Here is a 22,233-nt window from a genome sequence, read left to right as displayed (position 1 = left end):
GTAAGGTTCTAGGCATTTCCGGAGGGTGCCTATATAACCTTCAGGTTTGTATGTAAGCATGGTAACACAAGTTAAGGCTCCAGTATCCCTGGGTCATGTCTGTTTCAAGTAACTTTGATTTAGGTTATAAGCATGGATTACTCTTGCAAATAAGCCAATAGGGTAACGTATGCTTGTTGATAACAGCAGCCAAGACTGACTTAAAGGCGCTAGCCAAGTCAGATATAGGTATTATGAACTTAATTAAGTACGTCAGCTGTGTTGCAGATAAGTATTACGGTATACCCTTATTTACAGCAGTCCATAATGGCTTAGGGGACTGTGTCCCGGTAAGTATTCCACAATCGGTATATGGGTTACAGATACAGTAAAGGTGGTAACTGATGTAGACATGTATCTTGTCTAAATGGATTGGCTAAGGCCAATTCTGATTCATATAAATGCTATGTAATATATAGGATTATGCACCGTTACAAAGATGGTGTGAGAGTAGTGGCCAATTCTGGTTTAAAGGTATACGACTATATTGCATATGGGTGTTATGCAATAGTCAAACAGCAGGTAGGTATTATACAATGGCTGTATTATAACATGAACTTGTAGACCACAACTTTTGAAGTCAACGTGGTCCATATATTTGCTTACATTCAACTATAGGCTGTTGGAATAGTTATCAGTCTTAAGGATCTCACTAATTAGAATCTATGTTCTACGACTGGACTTATTCCTGCTGATTAAGAAAATAAGATAAATACGTATCCTGCTTCTGCGATAGGATTGGCCTGGGGCTAAATGGACGTAGACATGTATACAGTCATATATACATTTAACAAGGATTCTAATATCGCCACAGCTGGATATCAGGCAAGATAGATGTTCTGTATATTCCAATGATAAATCAAGGTCTATTTATAAAACTGGTATGATATTCATCAGGATCTCTTTCTTGGTTACAGGAGTGCAACTTATCTGGTCTCAGTCTGGAAGACAGTGGGTGCATCAGTCAGTGCAAATGTTTGGTTAAATCACATACTGTATACTGTATTCACTACTGCCACAGGGTTTTAGAGCTTTGCAATGAGGTATTTTATAGTACAGACCTATTTAGTTTGTCTCCAATACAATAGGGGTCAGCTCTTGGACTATATATTCATGGGACATATTATATTAATGGGTACCATATAAAGCTGGCTGTAAAATTAGGTATTCTCCATCAATTCAGTTATAGCTAAAAGTTTTGATCCACAGGTTCGTTATAACAGGCTATTCTGTAATGTTAATCCATATGGTGGACAGGAAGCATGCAATCTTGGCATGCTGGGTTTTCTAAAGGTCTGTTACTCTGGGTTTAGCCTTTTAAACCACCATAGACTGGCCTGGCTAGTTGAGGTAAGTATCATAGGGCTTAACATCAAGCTATAAAAAGGGTCTTATACACTATCCTTTTAGACCAAGGCTGCAGTATCGGCCTTAGGCAAGGTCCTGGTTATTGCATCTCTTGCCAACAGGCTTGGACATGCATGTATGGTTAGTAGGGGAGTTCCATTGCAGAATAATAGGTAAATAATTATATCTCCATACCTAGATTAATTTTAATCTTGAACACTTAAGGATGGTACTGTCCATGTCCGGGGATTTGAGAATAACCAATCTCTAGCAGTATTGTTGGTTGTAATACTTCCTTGAGTCATTCAAATTTCTTCCTATATGGTAAACTCATGGGAGCAGGCCATACAGATTGTTTATAAGCCCAATCTATGGTGTACAATAACTCCAGCTATGTACAGGTCACATCTGTGAAGGCTCGAGGACTGTATCATAGCAAGGTTATGCATATCTGCAGGCATTTCTTTTACCTGGTCTACTCCAGGGCACGCTGATCTTAATACTATCCAGTCTTGTTTGGTGTTGGATCATGAGCTAAAGATAAAAACAATTTCAATCTGTACAGACTGCAGAATGCTTCTAGATACCTCACAGGGCAGGTAAGGTATTCCCACATTGGCAGCACTCCTTCTCCATAAGTCATTCTACGGACCTCTCATTGAGAGGTGTATTGGTTATGGTCTGGAATAAATACAGGTTCCTTAGTATTAAAGAGACTGGGAACTACACTAGGTGATGCCATGTACCGGTAGTGTCATACAGAGCGGGGTCATGTAGAAGACTAGTGATGGTATTTTTCCTTCCCCCTACTAAATCCTCTTTTGCAGGTACCATGCTTTTGAGCCATTTCCAAGAGTCCTCTTGTGGATGTTATGCGGTTGGAATAAACATGCTGGTATGTAGTAGGAGTAAGACTATGTAGAAGTGTTACTCTGGGTTCCTATCCGCTTCTATTTAATAAGAGAGAGTTCTCTCTTTTTAAATGTAATTGTCATGCTGGTTTCACACTCGGTATCATTACTTTGGTGTGGGTTCCTTTAAGGAGTACTATTTCCTTTTATTCTCTTCCAGTCCATTTCCTCTGAAAATAGAGTTCACAGATTTCCACAAGGTGATTTTGGTCCACCTTTGGGGGTTTCATTCTTCTGAGTTTTATCTGGTATAGATTATACTCGGCCACTTCCTTATGTGTAACAAATTCCCTCCCATTGGGATATTAGCTTGCTAAGTCCCGGTAAGTATGACATGGAGTGTCCAGGAAAAGGGAAGATTGTATCATACTTACCGTGATCTTCCTTTCCTGGACACTCCATGTCAGGTTTCCCATCCCTTTTTCGGTAGTTTCTAGAAGCTTATTACGAGACACCGGACTAGGGGGTGGGGTTGGGCTTTTAAAGCTTTGGGGAGGGTCCTTCTGATGGGAGCACTGGGGCGGGGCTATCCCGGTATGTATGACATGGAGTGTCCAGGAAAGGAAGATCACGGTAAGTATGATACAATCTTCCCTTTTAATAACGCAGTGTAGTTTTGGGAAAGAAAAACACTTACATTCTGAAGAAGTGACAGGAACATATTATATTCTCACTGAGGAAGCTGCTTCCTTCTTGTCTTGTTAGGCTTTATGGTGAAATTCTAGTTATTTTCATAACAGAGCCCCAAGTGACAAGAGCGCTATGGCTTGAATACAAATTGATTACAAGAATTTCACAGAAATATCAAGGAATATGGGCACTTCAGGACACATGGCTATAATATTATATTGGCTACAAGCCTTCCTAATATACTGTTGTACATTTCTTAGGAAGGTAGTCAATAATAACAGAATATTCTGCTGTTTTAAATGTGTGTTACTTCTTAAAGGTAACTATAGTTTGTTATCCTGACCTTGTCTTCTAAGAGCAGGGCCACACGGGCAGTCGCCTGCGGCAATGCACTCGGGCACTTAGATTTCCGAAGTTTCCTCGTGAGGCAACTTCAGGTGACTTCAGAAATCGAAGCACCGCGAGTGTCATTGCGCTGGCATTTTCTCATTATAGCAGGCAGAAGGCAGTTCGGGAGATTGTCTCCCCAAGAAGAGGAGATTAGTCGCTAAGTGACTAAATCTCCCCGAATCTGCCTGTGTGCCCCTGCCCTTAAAGTTCTTGGCCCCGAAAGAGAGGGTAACGAGACAATTATATGTAGGCAAACAAAGCCTTTGTTTTGGTAATGGTAAGTCAGAATGAAAAAGGCTTTTAGGCAGAGACACACTCAGATTCGGGGAGATTTAGTCGCCCGGCGACTAATCGCCTCTTCTTCGGGCGACTAATCTCCCTAAACTGCCTTCCCAGCCGGCTAGAATAATAATCGCCGGCGGGATGGCACTCGGATCGCTTCGTTTTCCAAAGTCGCCCGAAGTTTCAACTTCGGAAAATGAATCGCTCCAAGTGCCATCCCGCTGGCGATTTACATTCTAGCCAGCGGAAAGGCAGTTCGGGAACATTAGTCGCCTGTAGAAGAGGAGATTTGTCACTGGGTGACTAATCTCCCGAATCCGAGTTTGTGTCTCTGCCCTTAGGGTGGCTGCGGGTGACTAATCTACCTAAATGCCTTCCCGCTGGCGGGATCGCTTCGGATTTCAGAAGTCGCCTCACTAATCTCCCCATCTGCCACCATCCTTAGGGCTGCTGGGTAAACATAGGCGGCACCACTACTTTCAAAAGTAGAAATTTCTTTGTTAGGAAACATCGGGCAACTTTGCGTCATGTGTGTTTCCCCAGCGGCAATTCACATATTAACCACTGGGAAAGCATTCATACTAGATTAGTTGCCCCAGCTAGAGGAGATTTAGCATGGGGCGACTAATCTCCTGGTCTGTCTTCACCCTTGGATTATTTTAATGCAAGTTAGAAAGCTGAGACTAAATCTAGCATGGTATCTTCTTTTTTTTTTTGTCAGCTTTTCTGGGGCCGGAAAACAGACAGGAGGCGGATGATGTCAGAAGAGGGGGCAGGAAGGAAATGTTAGAAGAAATACACTGAAGGGCCAATCAAGTCAACCACTTAAAGGAACAGTAACACCAAAAAATTAAAGTGTTTTAAAGTAATGAAAATATCATGTAGTGTTGCCCTGCACTGGTAAAACTGATGTGTTTGCTTCAGAAACACTACTATAGTTCATATAAACAAGCTGCTGATTAGCAATGGTGGAAATTTAAAAAAGGTTAAATGGCACAGGATAAATAATGGATAACAGAGAACATTATGCTCTACTGAGCTTATCTGCTATCTGCTGTGTAACTTGAGCCTTTTCTCCTTTGAATGGCTGCCCCCAATGCTACACAGCAGCTTATTTATATAAACAATAGTAGTGTTTCTGAAGCAAACACAGCAGTTTTACCAGTGTAGGGCAACACTGGGTTATATTTTTATTACTTGAACACAAATTAATTTTTTGATGTTACTGGTCCTTTAAGTAGCCGTTAAGTATAATATGGGGCACTTTCCTCATGCAGCTGTGTGATTGGAGAATCTAATCTACCAGCTCCATGGAGTGATTGTATATCTAACTGCATATAATATATGGGATTTTTTTTTGTCTTGGGCGTGGGCTGGTGATTTGGGGGGCCGACTGGTGACGTGGCAATCAGAGATTGGCCGATCGCCATGTCATTATTTTCAATGCCCTGTCCAGATTTCCGGTATTTGGACGGGCTGTCCAGGTGAAGTCCGGACAGGTGGCAACCCTATTGTTTAAGCATCATACAATAATAAATACATTTTTTTACAAATTGGCATTGAAAAGGTTCTTTAGATATCTTCAGACATGCAGAACTGCTGATCATAGAAGAAACATAAAGATGTAATCTGGCAACTACTCCTCGCCTGGTGCTGGGCCGGGTGGCTAATTGCTACATTGGTCTGCTTTTTCACTTTTAAAATAAGCAGTTATTTAAGTGCTTGCGGTAAATAAATCCTCTGTCACAGTACTTTCTTTTCTGTGTCTCTTAATGCATAAACTGTTTGTGTCCCCTGAGCCTGCAAGGCAATTACCATCCTTGTATGGCAATATTTCTGCTACCAATTATTCCTCTTTGAGTTGCAGCCTGCAGCTCTCTCTGGTGGAAAGAAAATACATTTTGATACTGGTATAAAGGCATGCCGTTGGCACAAAGCAAACCAGCAGGGTGGAAACTGAGAGGAAGGATGATAGTTAAACAGACCTTTCAGTAGAGAGCTACCCTTAACAGGTAGCTGCAGAATGCTGCTTTGATCCTTACCAGAGAGCTGCCATAATCCTGCACTCATCAGTGCCACAATAACTCCCAATATACATTATAGCATGGCAACTGCATTGAATTCTAGTTCAGCAGGAATACCACATTACAGATCTCTACATTACAGCAGCCCACTGTGCCTTTGTAGCTAAGGAATTCAGTTTTAATATATCACAGAACATTAACAGCATGAAATGCGGTAATAGGCCAAATTACTGAATAAAAGCATTAAATGCTCCATGCTCAGAAATCCTTCAGCTTACAAAGCAGCACAAGGCAACATGAACTGCAGGATTTATGAAAATATGATTTTATATAACACCATAAATGCTCCCTGCACATTTAATGGGGCAGTTACACCTGAGTTACACCAAAGAAAGCCACATTAATTCTGCTAAAAAATAATTGAAACCTTGAGGGGGTTATTTACTAAAACTTGAAATTTTCTCTTTATTTTATTAAAACAAATTCAACCAAACTTCCATCCACAATTTTACCCTATTTATTAATAAAAGAACTTGAAAAATTTGGTGTGGGAAAAAGTTCAATAAAATCGTGGAAAAATTAACATTTTTCAGATTATCGCCCGAAAACCTCTAATTATTCAGATTATCACTCGAAGCCGAGAGCAGAACATGATTTCTTCCAAACGTAAAAGGGACATTTGTTATTGATTTGTACATGACCTCGACAGGTCTGAGTTAGAGTATTTTTAAATTCGGACTTTTAGCAGCCTCGGGGTATAATAAATCTCAAAAAATTTGAGTTGTTTTTTTTCCACGAAAAATTTGTGTTTTCCCCTATAAAACCCCAAATTCAGAAATTCAAGTTTACTAGAGAAAAACCCCTAAAAACTCAATATGGATTCATGCAGTTTAGTTGCCATCAAGTACAAGGTAATGTTTTATAATTACAGAGAAAATGGGAATCTATTTTAAAAATGAGAACATGAGCTATATGGGAGTTGGCCTTCCTGTAATTCGAACTCTCTGGATAGTAGATTTCTGAATAAGGAATCCTGTACCTATCATATGTTAAACATAAAAACTTAGGTAAGGCTACATTTTTGCCTGTATCAATGTTCTTGCACATTGCAGGGAAATCTGTGCAAATGAGATGTTCATAACACAATGCAAAAAATGCAGTTATAATTGCAACACCAAACATAACGTTCCAAAGGCATACTGATGCTTTGGCTGGTGCTTTCACCAGCTTCGCCACGCAACATTGTAAAACCTTTCCATCTCAATCACACATCCACTAATTAGCAGGGCTAATAAAGAAAATACAGAGGATAAGAATAGCAATTCTCATTTCTTGTTAGGTAGCTAATTACTACAACTTAACAAACACATTTTCACTTCTTTAACAGAGGTGGGACTAATAGCAGGAGAATAGCAGGTTGCCCATCACTGGTCTATAATCTTTCCACAATTCTATTATACATATGCTGAATAAGGAATACAAGAGCTTCAGACCAGCACAGGAACTGTATACATTTATTGAACATGGCAGGTAACACAGCCCTGCTCCACACTTGCTCTTAGCTTAGACAGGAAGAGGTAAAACAGGAACAGGAAATGAATCATAAGGCAAGGGCAAAACAGCAGGAATGCCCTTAACAAAAATGTCCACAAAAGCTGGTTACTACAGGTGTCATCAGAGATCTGATGTTGCATCACCATGAACTTTAAATTGTCATCTTCCAAGGAAGTAGTAGGCGAGGAATGAGGCACAGAAGCCTATTTTGAGACATGCAACCCACTGAGCCCACTGAGCCAAACTCATAACTGAACCTACAATTCTTAAAACCTCACTGCAGCTTATGCTACTAGGGAACACAGAAGGACACCCCCTGTTCAAGCTTCTGTGAAACAAAAAATAGGAACATTCTGAACTCTTGTCAGATGAACACAGCCATGACACAATCTCTATTGTGCTGAATATGAGCAATAAACATTTTGTGCTCCCCCTTGCATACTCTTATGCAGAGCTGGAACAGCAAGCACTCTGCAAATTCTTCTATTGAACAGAGATAAAAACACCCTGAATAAGGTTCATTCATATTTGTTTCAAGTCTGACAATGGACTTCTGTTGAAATCTATGGAAAAAAAATGGATTTGAATTAGGAGAAAAGTTGTTTATTCTGAAATTGAATCTCGCGCATAAGTTTTAAAAGAAAACTATACCCCTCAAACAATGTAGGTCTCTATAAAAAGATATTGCATAAAACAGCTCATATGTAAAACCGTACTTCACAAAATAAACCATTTTCATGATTATACACTTTTTTAGTAGTATGTGCCATTGGGTAATCATAAATAGAAAATTGCCATTTTAAAAAATAAGGGCCGGACCCTGGTATCGTGATTCACGGTGCACACAAACATACCGAACAAATGATACATGTTAGGTCACATGAGCCAATTAACAGACAGAGTTCTGTCTTTTGCTTCCACACTTCTTCCTGTTACATTAAGAGTTGTAGTATTTCTGGTCAGGTGATCTCTGAGGCTGCACAGAGACCATCACGATACGGTGGTCCAAGGCAAGTGATGTAAAAGGACAATATGTATATTTAATATGTCTCTTAATATGATATAAACTATCTGTTGCTCAAGTATTCATTTTGGGGGTATAGTTTTCCTTTAAGTGATAAATCATAAAGTAATGATTTTCATGGAACTGAATCTTCACATTTTGCTTTGGGGTTCTCCACCAGTCCTTGGCAACCACAGCTCTGTAGATGTAAATATTTGTGCCTCCAAAGATGTTTCTAATAGCTTAATGTCTTTCTTCTGCTGATCCCCAGGGCTGCTGTCAGTTACCGGATAGTGACGTGCGGGTTGAGGAAAAACTGGACCCGCACCTGACCCTAACCCGCGCGCCCCCAACTTCCGCCTTCCTTTTATAGACCTGGGCCTCCCCGCTAATGATGTCATATAAGGGGCAGGACGGACAGAAGCGCGTCTATAAAACTGGAAGTCAGTAGTATATATCATGGGCAAGGAGAGAGCTTAACCCGAACCCACCCCTGACCCAAAAATTTGGGGAGCGAGGTCGGCCTGAATCTACCCTGCGGGTATCTATATATTCTATATATAGAATATAAATGTGACAATACAAAGCCAACTAATTAATTAAGATTCTAATTACATGGAAGCTCAAAAATTAATCCATTATTTGCATAAGAATTTAATCAGCCCTGTGGTATCAGCTTACTTGACAGACACAGCTTATTTTTGCTTGATGATTTGCAACTACCACTAAGCTTAGTTTCTCAAGCAACAGCTGCTTGGAGCACACTGAAAATCCTAATTGGGAGCTCCTGTAATATTGCTGTTATAGAGATCCTGAACCTTTCGGCTGGTGTGTTTGGTTCTGTATATAATATGTAATTTCTTGCCATATTCAATGTTAGGGTTTAGTGCTCCTTTAATTATTTTAAAAACATTTTAAAATAAAAAGAAACCCAGTAGGATTATTCTACCATTATGGATTGATGCTAGCTTATTTAGATCAATTTTAAAGTTCTATTTTATGATTAAAAAGAAAACAATAAAAAATGTAGAATGGTTTGCTTAAAATTGAGTCTTTTGGAGATGGCCCATGATTTGGATTTCTGTTTAAGAGGTTTCTGGTTCACAGATTTCCAGACAATGGATCCAATATCTGTAGCAGTATTTTATATTGAAGGAAAGAAGTGGCTAGTGATGTGTATACACCTTGGAGATGGATTCATTATCTACTATTGTGGGCCTGGGAGAGCAGGCAGAGTGGAAGGCCAGATAGGAGTGAGCAGCAGTAGTATAGTACTGTATATACAACATCCTCTTACAAGATAAGAGCCACTTAATCTTTTATGTATAATTTCTCTTGAATGCATCTTGTGGGCTAATTACATTTAACTGATACGCAAACAATTATTTTCATTTCATCAGTGTATAACTGAATGCTGCATATTATTATGGGCCAGCTCGGCACCTTGCTGCCACAATCAATCACCGTAGGGAGGTAGGGAGCCGCTGTACAGAAAGTAAACAGCGAGAAGCTGAGGTCTAGTAATGAGGAGTGTCAGCGGCATTAGATGCCAAGACTAAATGGAAAATTCCCATTCTTAGGGAACACAAGCAAAGTTTGTTTATAAATAACATAGCTGTCTGGGCAATATCTCAGGAAACATTTGAAATGAAGAAGATGTTGTCTGAAAACAAGAATGACTGAATTTTGGCTTCTCCAGATACAGATACCACTACCTATACAGCTTAGGGAGTCCCATAACAACAGAAGGAGGTCAATATAAGTCGCAATCCAGTAATATCCACTACATACTGTAGCATTTATTGCCAGCTCCATATCATTATAAAAATATCCAATTACAGGTATGGGATCTATTAACCAGAATGCTCGGGACCTGGGGTTTTCAGGATAACCAGTCTTTCCATAATTTGGATCTTCATGCCTTAAGTCCGCTAGAAAATCATTTAAACATTAAATGAACCCAAAAGGCTGGTTTTGCTTCCAACAAGGATTAATCATATATTAATTTGGAGCAAATACAAGCTATTGTTTTATTTTTACAGAGAAAAAGAAAATATTTTTAATTTGGATTATTTGGATAAAATGGAGTCTATGGGAGACAGCCTTTCTGTAATTCAGAGCTTTCTGCATAATGGGTTTCTGGATAACGGGTCCCATACTTGTATATATTGTATTACAGAAGTGCTCTTGGGGGAAGAACTGTGCAAATAGGAATGTTTTGTAGCCAACAAGTTCCAAAATGCTTCAAAATACCCTTCTACTAGAATTTACTTATATTGTGAAACGCATTTTCCCTATTCCTTATCAGAGGTCAGAACAATGGCAGCAGAAGAGCAGTTTGCCCATCAATGGACTATAACCCTTCGGAAATTCTGCATACACTTTGCTTGTGCTTATCAGTAAGAGGGACAGAAAATATCTTGCATAAACCTGCAACCTCCTAGGGTCTAATTTCGCAGACCAGAACAATTGCTGCTATCCATTCCATTACAATGTCAGGAACAGCAGGTTGATTGTATAAAATGCAGTAATGAACACATATTTTTACTGGTGTACATGTGGCAATTCCTGTGCAGAAGAATATTTCCAAACATTCTCAAGGCTTGAGAAAGGGCAAGAGTAAGCCCGAAACATTGCCTGGTTGTTTGACCTAATGAATTCAAGTCTTCACTTTTTGCAAGAAAGAGGTGCTGCAGCGGTATTTTTCCTGGCCCTAAATCATTCAGCCTTTCTGAAGAAAAATAGAGATGCCTCAAGAAGAGGTTATAGATTACACTGAAAGGAATTGCTAACATGAAATTGATTATAACAAGGACACTTTAAACACAGCAAGGGTTTCCAATGTGCCCTTCTCAGCACTCCAGGAAAATTTTTTCCTGTAATCCCTGCACAAATAAACCATGTTTAAATGGAGCTACAAGTCTCTCGCCATAATGCTGCCAGCAAACTCACAATCAGAAAAACAACACATACTTAAGACCAAACTGTGTACATTTTATATGATGTAAAATGTACATAAGAAGATAAATCCAGTATAATATGTGATGGTACCTTAAAGGAGAACTAAATCCTAAAAATGAATATGGTTCAAAATGCCATATTTTACATACTGGACAGTCTAAAGTTTCAGCATCTCAATAGCAGCAATGATCCAGGACTTCAAACTTGTCACAGGGGTACCATCTTGGAAAGTGTCTGTGACACTCACATGCTCAGTGGGCTCTGAAGCTAAGCTTAGGGGTCATCGCAAATTAAGAAGCACAAAATGAGGTTGTCCTGTAATATTATCTGATGCTACATGGCCGATTATTACATTCTGAAGCTAGTTGCACTGGTTTATGTGCTGCCGTGTACCAATAATCATTATTAAGTACTAATTTGCCTTATACTGTGACATTTCTATTCTGTACATACAGTATATTGTGAGTTGGTCCCTAAAAGGTAATTGACAGTAGCAAAGAGCATGTGCAGTGAAACAGCAGAAAATAAGACGGAGAGCTACATGGGCATCTTAAGAGACACAGATCTTTACTGCTAAAGTGCTGTGGTTGCCTTGGGCTGGTACAGAAGCCCAAAACATAGAGTACAACATTATTAGCCTACTTCTGTAGTTAGGCTTTAGTTCTTCTTTAAAGTGTGTATTTTAAGTGCCTTTTTGTGATATGTACTAGCTGGAGCCACGTCGTCTCGTCTCACTGTATATTCATATACTGCTGAGATGACAATAAAGTTTACTTGGACTTTGACTGACATAGAGTATCGGTTTATAATTATATACGCATTGTGGGGTCATGAGCAGCCAGACTGCACTGATGCTCCCGTTGGACAATTTATTGGAAATTGGAAAATTATTTGTGAACCAGCGTAACAGTGGGGTATACAGGAAAGTGCATCTACCAACAGTCAGTTGGTAGTCAAATTCGAGTTCTTAAAGGGCCAGAGTATTTTTTTTAAAAAACTTGAATTAAATTTTAACAATTCCCTAGTCTAATTTGACCATTTTTGACCATAAAAAAAAAACTTGAAAATTTAAATTCAAATATTCAATTCGACCCTTGATAAATCTGTCCCTTGGTGTTAATTTTGTTAAAATTATTAAAGGGAATCTCCACCCCAAAAGAGTTTTTGCATAAGATAGAAAATGTAATTCTAAGAAACATCCAAATATACATTCATTATACATTGGAAATATTTTCAATGTTATTAGTACTGAAATATAATGTACCAAAAGCACTGCCTGACAGTTTATATTCTATGCAATATGGGTTTTTGGCTCATGAAACACGTGACAGACCTGAAGAACTGATTATGAAGTGATCAGAATCAGTTGAGTATCTCCTAGTAAATCCCCTGATAAATGCAGACTGTATTATGTAGTTATTAAGGCTTTTCAATGCTTGCACAGAACAGTAATAAAGTATTCTACACATACCTTGGTGTGTGTAACTTTACTGCACTGATCCCTTGCATGCTGCAGAACTTAATGTGAAATGCTGCAGTTGTTTTTCTTACCCTGGGAACTTTCCTCAGAAAGGCAGATCGACGCGTCATCATTCCGGTCATTATCTTCAGCTACTTCTGCAACAGGATCATCTACTGAAGGCAACAAAGAGGATCCTGACTCTGAGAAGGTGGCAGGACCTCCTCTGGGAGGTGGGACCTCTATTCCCATCAAACGGTATTTTCGCCTTCGATTTCCAATCCACGTCTGTGAATAAATATCAAATTTGTTTTTATGAAAATAGTTTAAGTAGAAATGTATCACAGATGTCAGTAGTCTAATCCAATCAGACTTTGCACTTTTGTTGTTAGGACTTGAAAGCTGGATTACTTATGATATGTCGGTTTTCCTGATACCTCTATAATGCAAGAATACTAAGGGGTTCTGATAGTATACTAAACCTGTTTATTACATTGTTAGCTTTTCACAACTAACTACAGCCCATTCCCCCTTAAGTCCCAGGACATGCATCCTAATGACTTCAGTACTACAGGACAACTACAGGAGAAGATAAGAAAGGTTCTGGTGAGTATGGAAAAATGGAGTCCCCTGTACTGGGTCTGCACAACTGATATATTGCTGAAAATTGGACACATCTATCAGAATGATTTGAACATAACATTGACTGAAGACTGCATCAGCAACTTGATGCAGCTTTGTCCGACAGGTCTCTGTAGGCCCGTTATAGGATCTAATCGTTACTCCAGTGTGTTAGTGCCTAAATCTGGCAGACAATGCCAAACAAGCAAAACTCAATGTGTATGGCCAAGCCAAACAATACAAAGCATTGGCAAAGCAATCATTTATTCACAAGAAAGAAGACTTGGTGATCATTTAACATTTATTTGCATTAAAACATGTCTAAGTCTCTAATAAAGGGCCAGGATAACTGTACATTTTCATGAGTTAAAGGAGAAGGAAAGTCAAATCTAATCATCATCTTCCCTGAATAGGTCTCATAGAGTAGTGTTAGATCGCTAAGATTACAGCTCACCTACTGTAAGTCTACCATCAAGCAGCTTTTCATGTCTCATAATCGCAGCAGCTTTATCGGAATGCCCCAACCATATTGCTTAAGGATTAACTGCTCCTTTCTCGTCACCCAAGTCCTGTGATTACTTTCTCGGCAGCCCGCGTTACCTACTACTAGAGGCCAGGGACAACAGATGTACTCTGTGTAGTGTTGTAGTGTTTAAACAATAAATGTTATTACGGAGAATGGTTTATTTTTTCACTTTCGTTGTCCTTTAAAGGCGATTTGTAAATGATAAAGTGGCATTTGCTCATGCATTTTGTTGCAGTGGTTCTTTTATATGTTCCACCATTGGTCCTTCCCCTAATTACACATATATGGGATTGTCCAGTGAGACTTTATGCTACGTTGTTACTCAGTGTGTAGTTTGTATATCTTTTTGACTTTAAAAGGTGTATAACGATGAACTCAGAGACAGCCATGTTTCTGCCTACCCCGCTTCTAAAAAAATTGCAGTCTTTATATAGGTCCAGAGAACAGGTAAAAGATATGTATTAAGAAATGATACATAGGGAAAGAATTAAATTAGCAGGAAGGCAGAGTAATTGAGTAAGCCATTTCTTGTAATCCTATACAGCCTTTTTTAATGGTACACACAAAGGCAAAGGAAAGACACATATTCATGAAGTGCTTCTATGAATAGAATGAATTAACAGATGAGAATAGGATAAACAAATGCAAGTGCACCTATTTTGATGGAACCTTCACTGGTGTTTGCACTGGTTTCCACTGGCAAATAGAAAATGCTGGTAGTCGCCTTGCTTATTCAGGTGTAGCTGTTGTAATGTTAATGGATCGGATTAAGATTTGGATATAGATTTTGGAGAGAACTTTTTTCCGGCCTACAGTAACATTATCTAAGATCATAGAAATCATACATATTTATATATGTAAAAAAAAAAAAAAGACCAGCAACATCAGGAATTTCATTAACCAAAAATGTTATTGTATGTACAGCAACATACACACATATAACACTTTTGGTTCATTAAAGTCCCGGTGTAATTTTTCTTACCTTGCACCTGGGTTTATCTTGGAGTGCTGTTTTTTGCAACTAATTATATATATACTGTATATATAATTATATATATGTGTGGAACACAATGGTGTACACTGTAAACCACGTTGTTACCTGGGTGCCCGCAAGAAAATTATACAAATTGTAGATTGCAACACTCGCAGGGTTTCTTTGTGCAGAAAACAAAAAAATATTTATCTCAACGCTTCGAGCCCACACGTGGCTCTTCGTCAGGAGTAAACAACTCTTCGTCAGGAGTAAGCAACTCCTGACGAAGAGTTGTTTACTCCTGACGAAGAGCCTGCAACTAAACTTTGGACTATGATTTGCATAAAATCCATAACTAGATGGTGTTACTTTGCACCCATTTATACAGATCATGCAAGTTACAGTGGATGCTACTTAGCAAGAACTCAATATTGTGTTAGAATTCTGGCAAAACCAAAACACTGCATTGTGGGTTTGCACTTGGAACTCCATTCATAAATGAGCTCTATATTCTCAACTGACAATGAAAGACTAACGGGCAAATTCACTAACAATCGTAGTTTCGCCAGGCGCAACTTCGCCGCGCTTCGCCACACTTCGCCAGGCGTAGTTTCGCCAGCGCTTCGCAAATTCACTAAAATCCGAAGTTGCGCACAGGGGTAGCGTAAGGTTGCGAAGTTGCGCTAGCGTTGATTGATAGGGCGCCAAATTCAAATTTCAATGGAGGAATACGTATCAGCACTACAAATGCCTAGAAAACCTTCAATTCATCAAATAAAAATTTTATTTTGCCCTACACATGTGCCCACTGTCTAGGTAAGTTGCCATGAGTCAGGAAATGTAGGGGGGAAGGAGGGGAGCCCCAAAAAAATCTTTTTCAGCCTATCACCCATAATGTAGAAAACACGCCAGCGTGTTTTGGGACTTAGAAAAATTTTTGCCTTTTTTTTAAACAATCCCTATCTACTCTATTGCGCTTCGCCAGGTCTGAGGTGGCGAAGGAAGTCTAGCGTAAAAGGTAGCGTTCAGTACACTGCGCGCGTTAGTGAATTTGCGTAGTTACGTCGCTAGCGAAACTTCGCCAGGCGTAAGGGTGCGAAGTAACACTAGCGAAACTACGCCAGCGTTCGTTGTGAATTTGCGCAGTAACGAAAATGACAAACGCTAGCGAAGTAACGCTAGCGTTCGGCGCTTAGTGAATTTGTCCCATAATCCCCTGCAAAATAAACTCTTACTATGATATATTTGTGAGAACGGTCGTTTGCAGTTCAAGCTCAAATGCATTTGGTCCATGTCATTAAAGATGCAGTGGAGAAAAGAAAAACAAAGTGCCTAGCCAGCAATAAATCTCCCAGTAATACAACTTTTTATATCATTCTGCTAGATCAAAAATATGCAATTCTGATGTTGCAGCTTCTCAGATGATCAATAAAAAGCCTCTCACCTGAGGGGTTGTATCTATATATAGTAACAGAGACAGAATGAGTAAGTACTTCCTTACACGGCTATTCATTATACGGAAGCTAAAATCTATTTCAGGCTCCTCATTAAGCCAAGTACAAGGCTTGTGTCTCATGCAATTTTAAAGGGGTTCTTTGCAGATAGAAATTGTGCTCTGCTGTAGAAAAAGAGAACATTGCAAATCTATTTTATAACCAGTACTATTGCAGAAGCAACATTTTACTCTGAGCTTTTTCAAGTAATTCCTTGCCCTTAATGGATTTCTTTATTGAATTTTAAACCTTTGCTGAGAATCGTTTCCTATTTATAACCAAAATAACTGCATCAACACAATGAACATGTATATTAAAACCAAAGAATATATAAAACATACACACAGAGATATCTGTGGAAACATCTTTGATGCACAAACTAAATGAAATAGCTGTCATTTGGATTGGATTGAGATTTAGGAATAGAGAAGAGCCAGGAATCCAATCACTCTGTCGAACAGGAAAGTCCATCAGGGTCCAGTTTCTGATCTTCCAGGAAATCTACTTATAGGTCTCTCTTTCTGCCTAGCAATCCAATAGGGAAATGGATTATTCCAGGAATAAAATCTGACCACTTCATTCATGGGGGGCTTATTTATATGAATTTTTCTGATTATCTTAATGAAAAAAGTCAGATTATACAAGAACTCATGATTAAACCTTATTTTTATTTACAAAATCATGAATTAATCAGATCAGGAACAAACTCGAAAGTCCAAAATAGGGACTTCTCCCACTGACTTATATACAATCTCGGTTGAGAATGAGATGCCGGATTTTCAGATTCTGACTTTTTCCATCCTCCGGGTATAATAAATCTCGAAGTTTTTTTCCACTAAAAATTTGGTTTTTATATTTATAAAAATATTTTTTTTTCTAGTTTTTGGCATTTGCACCTTAAATATACTTGTTGTACAATATTTCAGGCATGGTGTATAATATACCACTGTGTAAAAATGTTCACTACTGTGTGTATACAATTTTTCAGACAGCTCAGTACACTCCCAGTCTGAACCTCCCATTAGATTTTGCTCAAAGCCATTTGTCTGGCCAATAGACTGACAGTACATGAAGAGAGTTCACAGTCAAAATGTACCCATGTATGATCTGCTTAGATGAATCCACTCCATGTGTCATCCTCTCAACTTCTGTTGTAAACATGAAATGAAGCAAGCAAAGCTGGATATCGTTTTTTTTTATATATAGCCCTTTTCACAAAATTAAGGTAGCCCTTTCACAAAATGAATGTTCAAAATGTTCAAAGTTTACATCGTTATCTGTGCTAAACGGGGGAAAAGACTTTTTACGAAAATGCAAAGGCATCCTGCTTGTTTTCTCAAAAACAGCAAGGAACCTCAGATTTGTTATTACCCATTAACTGCGATGAGAACTTGTTAATTCTTTAACAAAACAAGTCTACAATACACTATTGCCTTAGATGTGGGTGGAGACAATGATGACGCAAATAGGAAATCATGTCGCAATGCTTGTTCACAGGACGGGGTTGGTAGTAACTGAATTAATTTCCATGTGGCTACCATCATCTGCAATTTAAGGGGAAGACTTAACCCCTAGCTTTGGTTTCTTTCGCCCAACTGTGCAGGTCACACACAGCCAGTTTTAGGAAGGCCACTGCAAATTCCCTACCACACCCAGTAAATGTATGACCACTTAGATAAAAGGAGATCTTCATACATCCAGGAAGAGGATGTATACTATTCTAGCAAACAACTATACACAAGGTTAGATTCATTTAAACTTTTGCAGAATCATAATGCACTGTGACTTGCAATTTTCATCTTGGGAACAGGAAGGATTTTTTTTTCTATTCTAGGCTTAATTTCAGGAATGTATTTGAAACAAAAATATCATTGGTTGCTCTTACATTTTTAAAATGATAGATTGTTCACACCCGACAATATTTACTGGGTGTCTGTAAAAATGTAATTAGGAAATTAGCCCATCATTGCATCAGCTGCAGTCATTATGTAACACATTTATTTTAATAGCATTCCCTCTTGCCAAATCTTTTCAGTTAAGTATGTCACCCTACAAAAAACACAAACTAAATAAACAATCTCTATGACTTGCTATAATAAGTTATAATTCTACTATGCAAATGGCACTGAGGAATAAGGATACAGAGAGGTATGGATGGAGTACTACAACTCCACAGGGTAGACAGTCCTTTGACCCTTTAAAATAAACTTATTTTGACATAGTGATAATTTGATAAATGTGTAAATTCATTAAAAACTTTCCTGATTGTTGTATAACAATTTTGCCCCTCTTTTTGTTCCACCAATTTATCTATATATAAGCTGTTATGCAGTAATGATTTATGTATTGACGGATATTTAACTGTGGCTCAGATATGCAAATAGCTTCTGGACTAAACACAATGGGGGAGATTTATTAAAGGTCGAAGTGAAAATTCAAATTCTATTTTTCAAATTTTTTTTTTGGTCAAAATCTCAAATCTGAATTGTGAATTATCCAAACTCGATTCGAGTTGTAATTCGAATTTCGAGATTTATCATACTCTGGCACTTTAAGAACTCAACACCTAAAACATGGCAAATTACTGTATAAGTCAATGGGAGAGGTCCAGGGATCAATTTGGTGATTTTTGTAGCCTTCCTGACATTCAAGTTTGTTTCGGAGAATATGAATCGAGTTTTGGGGTCTTCAAATTCGTTCAAGGTTAAAAAATTCTATTTTATTAATACATTTCAACTAATCTAAAATTTATGGGAGTTATGGGGAGTTTAAAAATGGGTCCTGTATTCACTGCTCCACTCTTGTGGACATGCCAGTCTGTCTACACATTTGGGTCACTCATTTGTGCTTGTTGGAATTAAAAGACCAGTAACATAATTTTTTTTTTTTTTAAATTTGTTTCTACTTAACAGAAAAAAAAAAACACCAAGGCAGTTTTAACTTTCAATCCGCAAAGTCTTTATTAAGAAATTACTTACCGATTCTCTGCATGCGCTCCTCTTCAGTAACAGCAAGGATCCATCGTGCGGTGCTTGATTTCTATAGGAGATAGCCAGGAAGGAGAAATCGGGCGCCGCACGATGGATCGTTGCCCTGTCGCCGTTTCTGAAGAGGAGCGCAAGCACAGAATCAGTAAGTAATTTCTTAATAAAGACTTTGCGAATTGAAAGTTAAAACTGCCTTGGTGGGTTTTTTTTCGTTAAGTAGAAACTAATTATTTTTTCAAAAAAAAAAAAAAAAAATTATGTTACTGGTCCTATAACAAAAAGCTATTTATAGCACTAACATGTGGTATGGGAAGAAGAAAATATGTTCTCTTTATCAAATGTTTTGGTAATTTGTGTTGATTGTAGCATTTTCTTTATTAAAGGAGAACTAAAGCTTAAATAAAGAAGTAGGGTATACATGTTTTACATGATGTTTTGGGGTAAAGGCAACCACAGCCCTTTAGCAGTAAAGATCTGTGACTCCAAAGATGCCCCAGTTGCTCCCAATCTTCATTTGTGCTGGTTCACTGAACATGCTCTGGACTGCTGTCAATTACTGAGATTAGGGACAGGCACATAACTTTATATATATAATATAAATGTCACAATATAAGTCTGAAAATAATTCAGATTATTGGCACATAGCAGCTCAGACATGACATGTGAAATTAATTTTCTGCTTGATGATTTGTGAGGATCCCTAAGCTTAGCTTCTGAACAGCTGCTAAAAGCACACTGAGCATGTGCAGTGCCACTGACACGCCTAACAAAATCCAAGATGTGAAACTGTAGGCTTAGATCATTACTGCTAAAGAGAAACTGAACCTTTAGGCTGGTTCAATAATTTTAGTATATAAATGATGGCATTTCTAGCCATATTTGTTTTCAGGGTTTAGATCTCCCTTAAGATCTTTCACTGATGTTCTCTATGTCGGTGGCTTGGTGGACTCTCAGGGAAGGTACATAGGTGTTCTGAGCTGTAAATGCCCTGCATGAGCTCTAGCAGATTCCATGTTGCTTAACAGGACATCACTGCATGGAGTAACTGATTAATGGAGTCACTGGAGTAACTTCGTATGCCATATGGCTCTGTTCCCAATGGGACAAAGATGAAAGCTGAGTACAGAAAAAACAGGTCTTTGATGCATCTCCCCAGCTGTTATATGTACCCGCTGTTTGAGTAGTGATGTTGTCTGCTGCCTGTTTATCTTTTTTATTAAAGGATCTTTTAGTGGAGCAATCATATTATTAGGCACATCATAGGCTAATCAGCAGGAAGGAGTCCCTTTGAATAGAGTTCTTTTGGCCCTATTCACCCCTACATACAGATGTTTGAGACACACAATTTGGGTGCTATAATAGTATCCCTTTATGCAACAAAGCAAGAGGAAAGGTGTCTATTGCAACATTATGCTGGTTTATCATTCTCAGTTTAAATATGTTTCCCACTTGTAAAACCACTAGTCACAGATTTCAAATCCACCACTTGTAACAAGTGTCTGATGAGTCAGATGAAACACTCTCATCATTGATAACTCAGATTTTAACATTTATGTTTCTTTCTTACCCGCACTATTTCACAGTCTACGTTTAATTCTGAAGCCACTGCTTCTATCTTCTCTCTGCAAACCGAGCCCAAACTGGTCATGCCATTATCCCAGTATTTCTTCAGCGTTGCCAGATCATGGTCACTAAACTGAGTGCGGTCCTGGAGCTGCAGTGACAAAGCAACATTGGTAACAAGTCATGTTAGCAATTAATTGCATACTCCCTTGTAAGCAAGGTTAATATGTTAATTTATATCATTAGTAACAGAAATGTAGCATCAAAGTACAGTTTCTTTACAGTCTTTACTTGATCGTATCTTTGTAACCTATTTGCCGTTTAGCATCTCTAGAGATTCTTATGCTCCCGCAACTATGTTCTGACTGCATGCTGAAGTGTACCGTAAAGGAGAAGGAAAGGCTTGCAGCACTTGGGGGTGCCAAATGTTAGGCACCCTCCAATGATTGTAGTTACTTACATGAAACCCCCGGCCGACAAACTTATCAGCAGAAAACTGCACCGGCCCGGGGTTATACCAGTGAGTAAAAAAAGGAGGGTTGTGGGTGCACTCCTAAAGCCATATAAAAACATATTTAAGTACAATAATCCCCTGTCTAAATAATTCAATGAATATGCAAGTTCATGTATTTAAAAAAAAAAAACATGTTTTTTTGTTACAAAGTTATGATCATAGTTGATAAGTCACCATACCACATCAAGGTAAACCCCATACGGTGGTCCCTAACTTGTTTACCTGTATATCAAAATATAAAAGGTCATATACCTCTCTGCTTAACAGCATTACTCGGAGTCAAAATCTCCTGAAGCTTGGTTTCAATCTGTGGACTAGATCCTCCCCCGCCACCTGCGTATGCGGCTTTTAAAAGAGAGACTGCCTAAACTAACACCCATTTTTTTTTTTAAAAAATGTCATAATGAAGAGACTATAATAAAGGCTAAAAGAGTAAAGCTGTACATAGGTGCACATTTTTTTTTAAAAAAAAAATTGGCGTTGGTTTGGGCAGTCTCTCTTTTAAAAGCCACATACGCAGGTGGCGGGGGAGGATCTAGTCCACAGATTGAAACCAAGCTTCAGGAGATTTTTACTTTTTGTTTTTTATTAATTCTTGGTTTGGGCAATTCGTCTTTCTTAAAAGCCACAAATGCTAGCGGCAGGGGAGGCTTTAGTCCTTTTATTTGAAACCAATGCCTGTGAGACACTCCTTATATCTGCTGCATCTATCACTAGGTAACACCTCTGCACTTATTCACATACACTACACTTATTACACTTCTCATTTCTTCCTTTTTCATTTTCTGTTCACTTCTATACCCACACCTGTACTTATACCTATACTCACACACATACACACACAAGTGTGCACCTATATATAAAGCTTTACTTTGCCTTTATTATAGTCTCTTCATTATCACATTTTTTAAAAAAATGGGCGTTGGTTTGGGCAGTCTCTCTTTTAAAAGCCGCAT

At 38.5% G+C, this 22,233-nt stretch overlaps 1 protein-coding gene across 8 annotated transcripts in view; it reads right to left on the bottom strand.

Moving 5' to 3' along the window:
• The window catches only part of hdx.S (highly divergent homeobox S homeolog), a 56,598-nt gene that overhangs the window by 17,047 nt on the left and 17,318 nt on the right, over positions 1–22,233 (bottom strand). For 7 of the 8 annotated variants that reach the window (XM_041574983.1, XM_041574981.1, XM_041574982.1 and 4 more), the window contains 2 exons: positions 20,768–20,914; positions 12,693–12,888 (listed from right to left, as the gene is read on the bottom strand). In XM_041574983.1, the coding sequence (XP_041430917.1) occupies positions 12,693–12,888; positions 20,768–20,914 (343 nt within the window). Of the gene's footprint in view, positions 1–4,791; positions 7,741–12,692; positions 12,889–20,767; positions 20,915–22,233 lie in introns of those variants that run through there. The other variant, XM_041574985.1, reaches the window with a different exon arrangement.

Source organism: Xenopus laevis, chromosome 8S (assembly GCF_017654675.1).
Source record: "Xenopus laevis strain J_2021 chromosome 8S, Xenopus_laevis_v10.1, whole genome shotgun sequence".
NCBI lineage: Eukaryota > Metazoa > Chordata > Amphibia > Anura > Pipidae > Xenopus > Xenopus laevis.
This window is presented reverse-complemented; position numbering and strand designations above follow the sequence as displayed.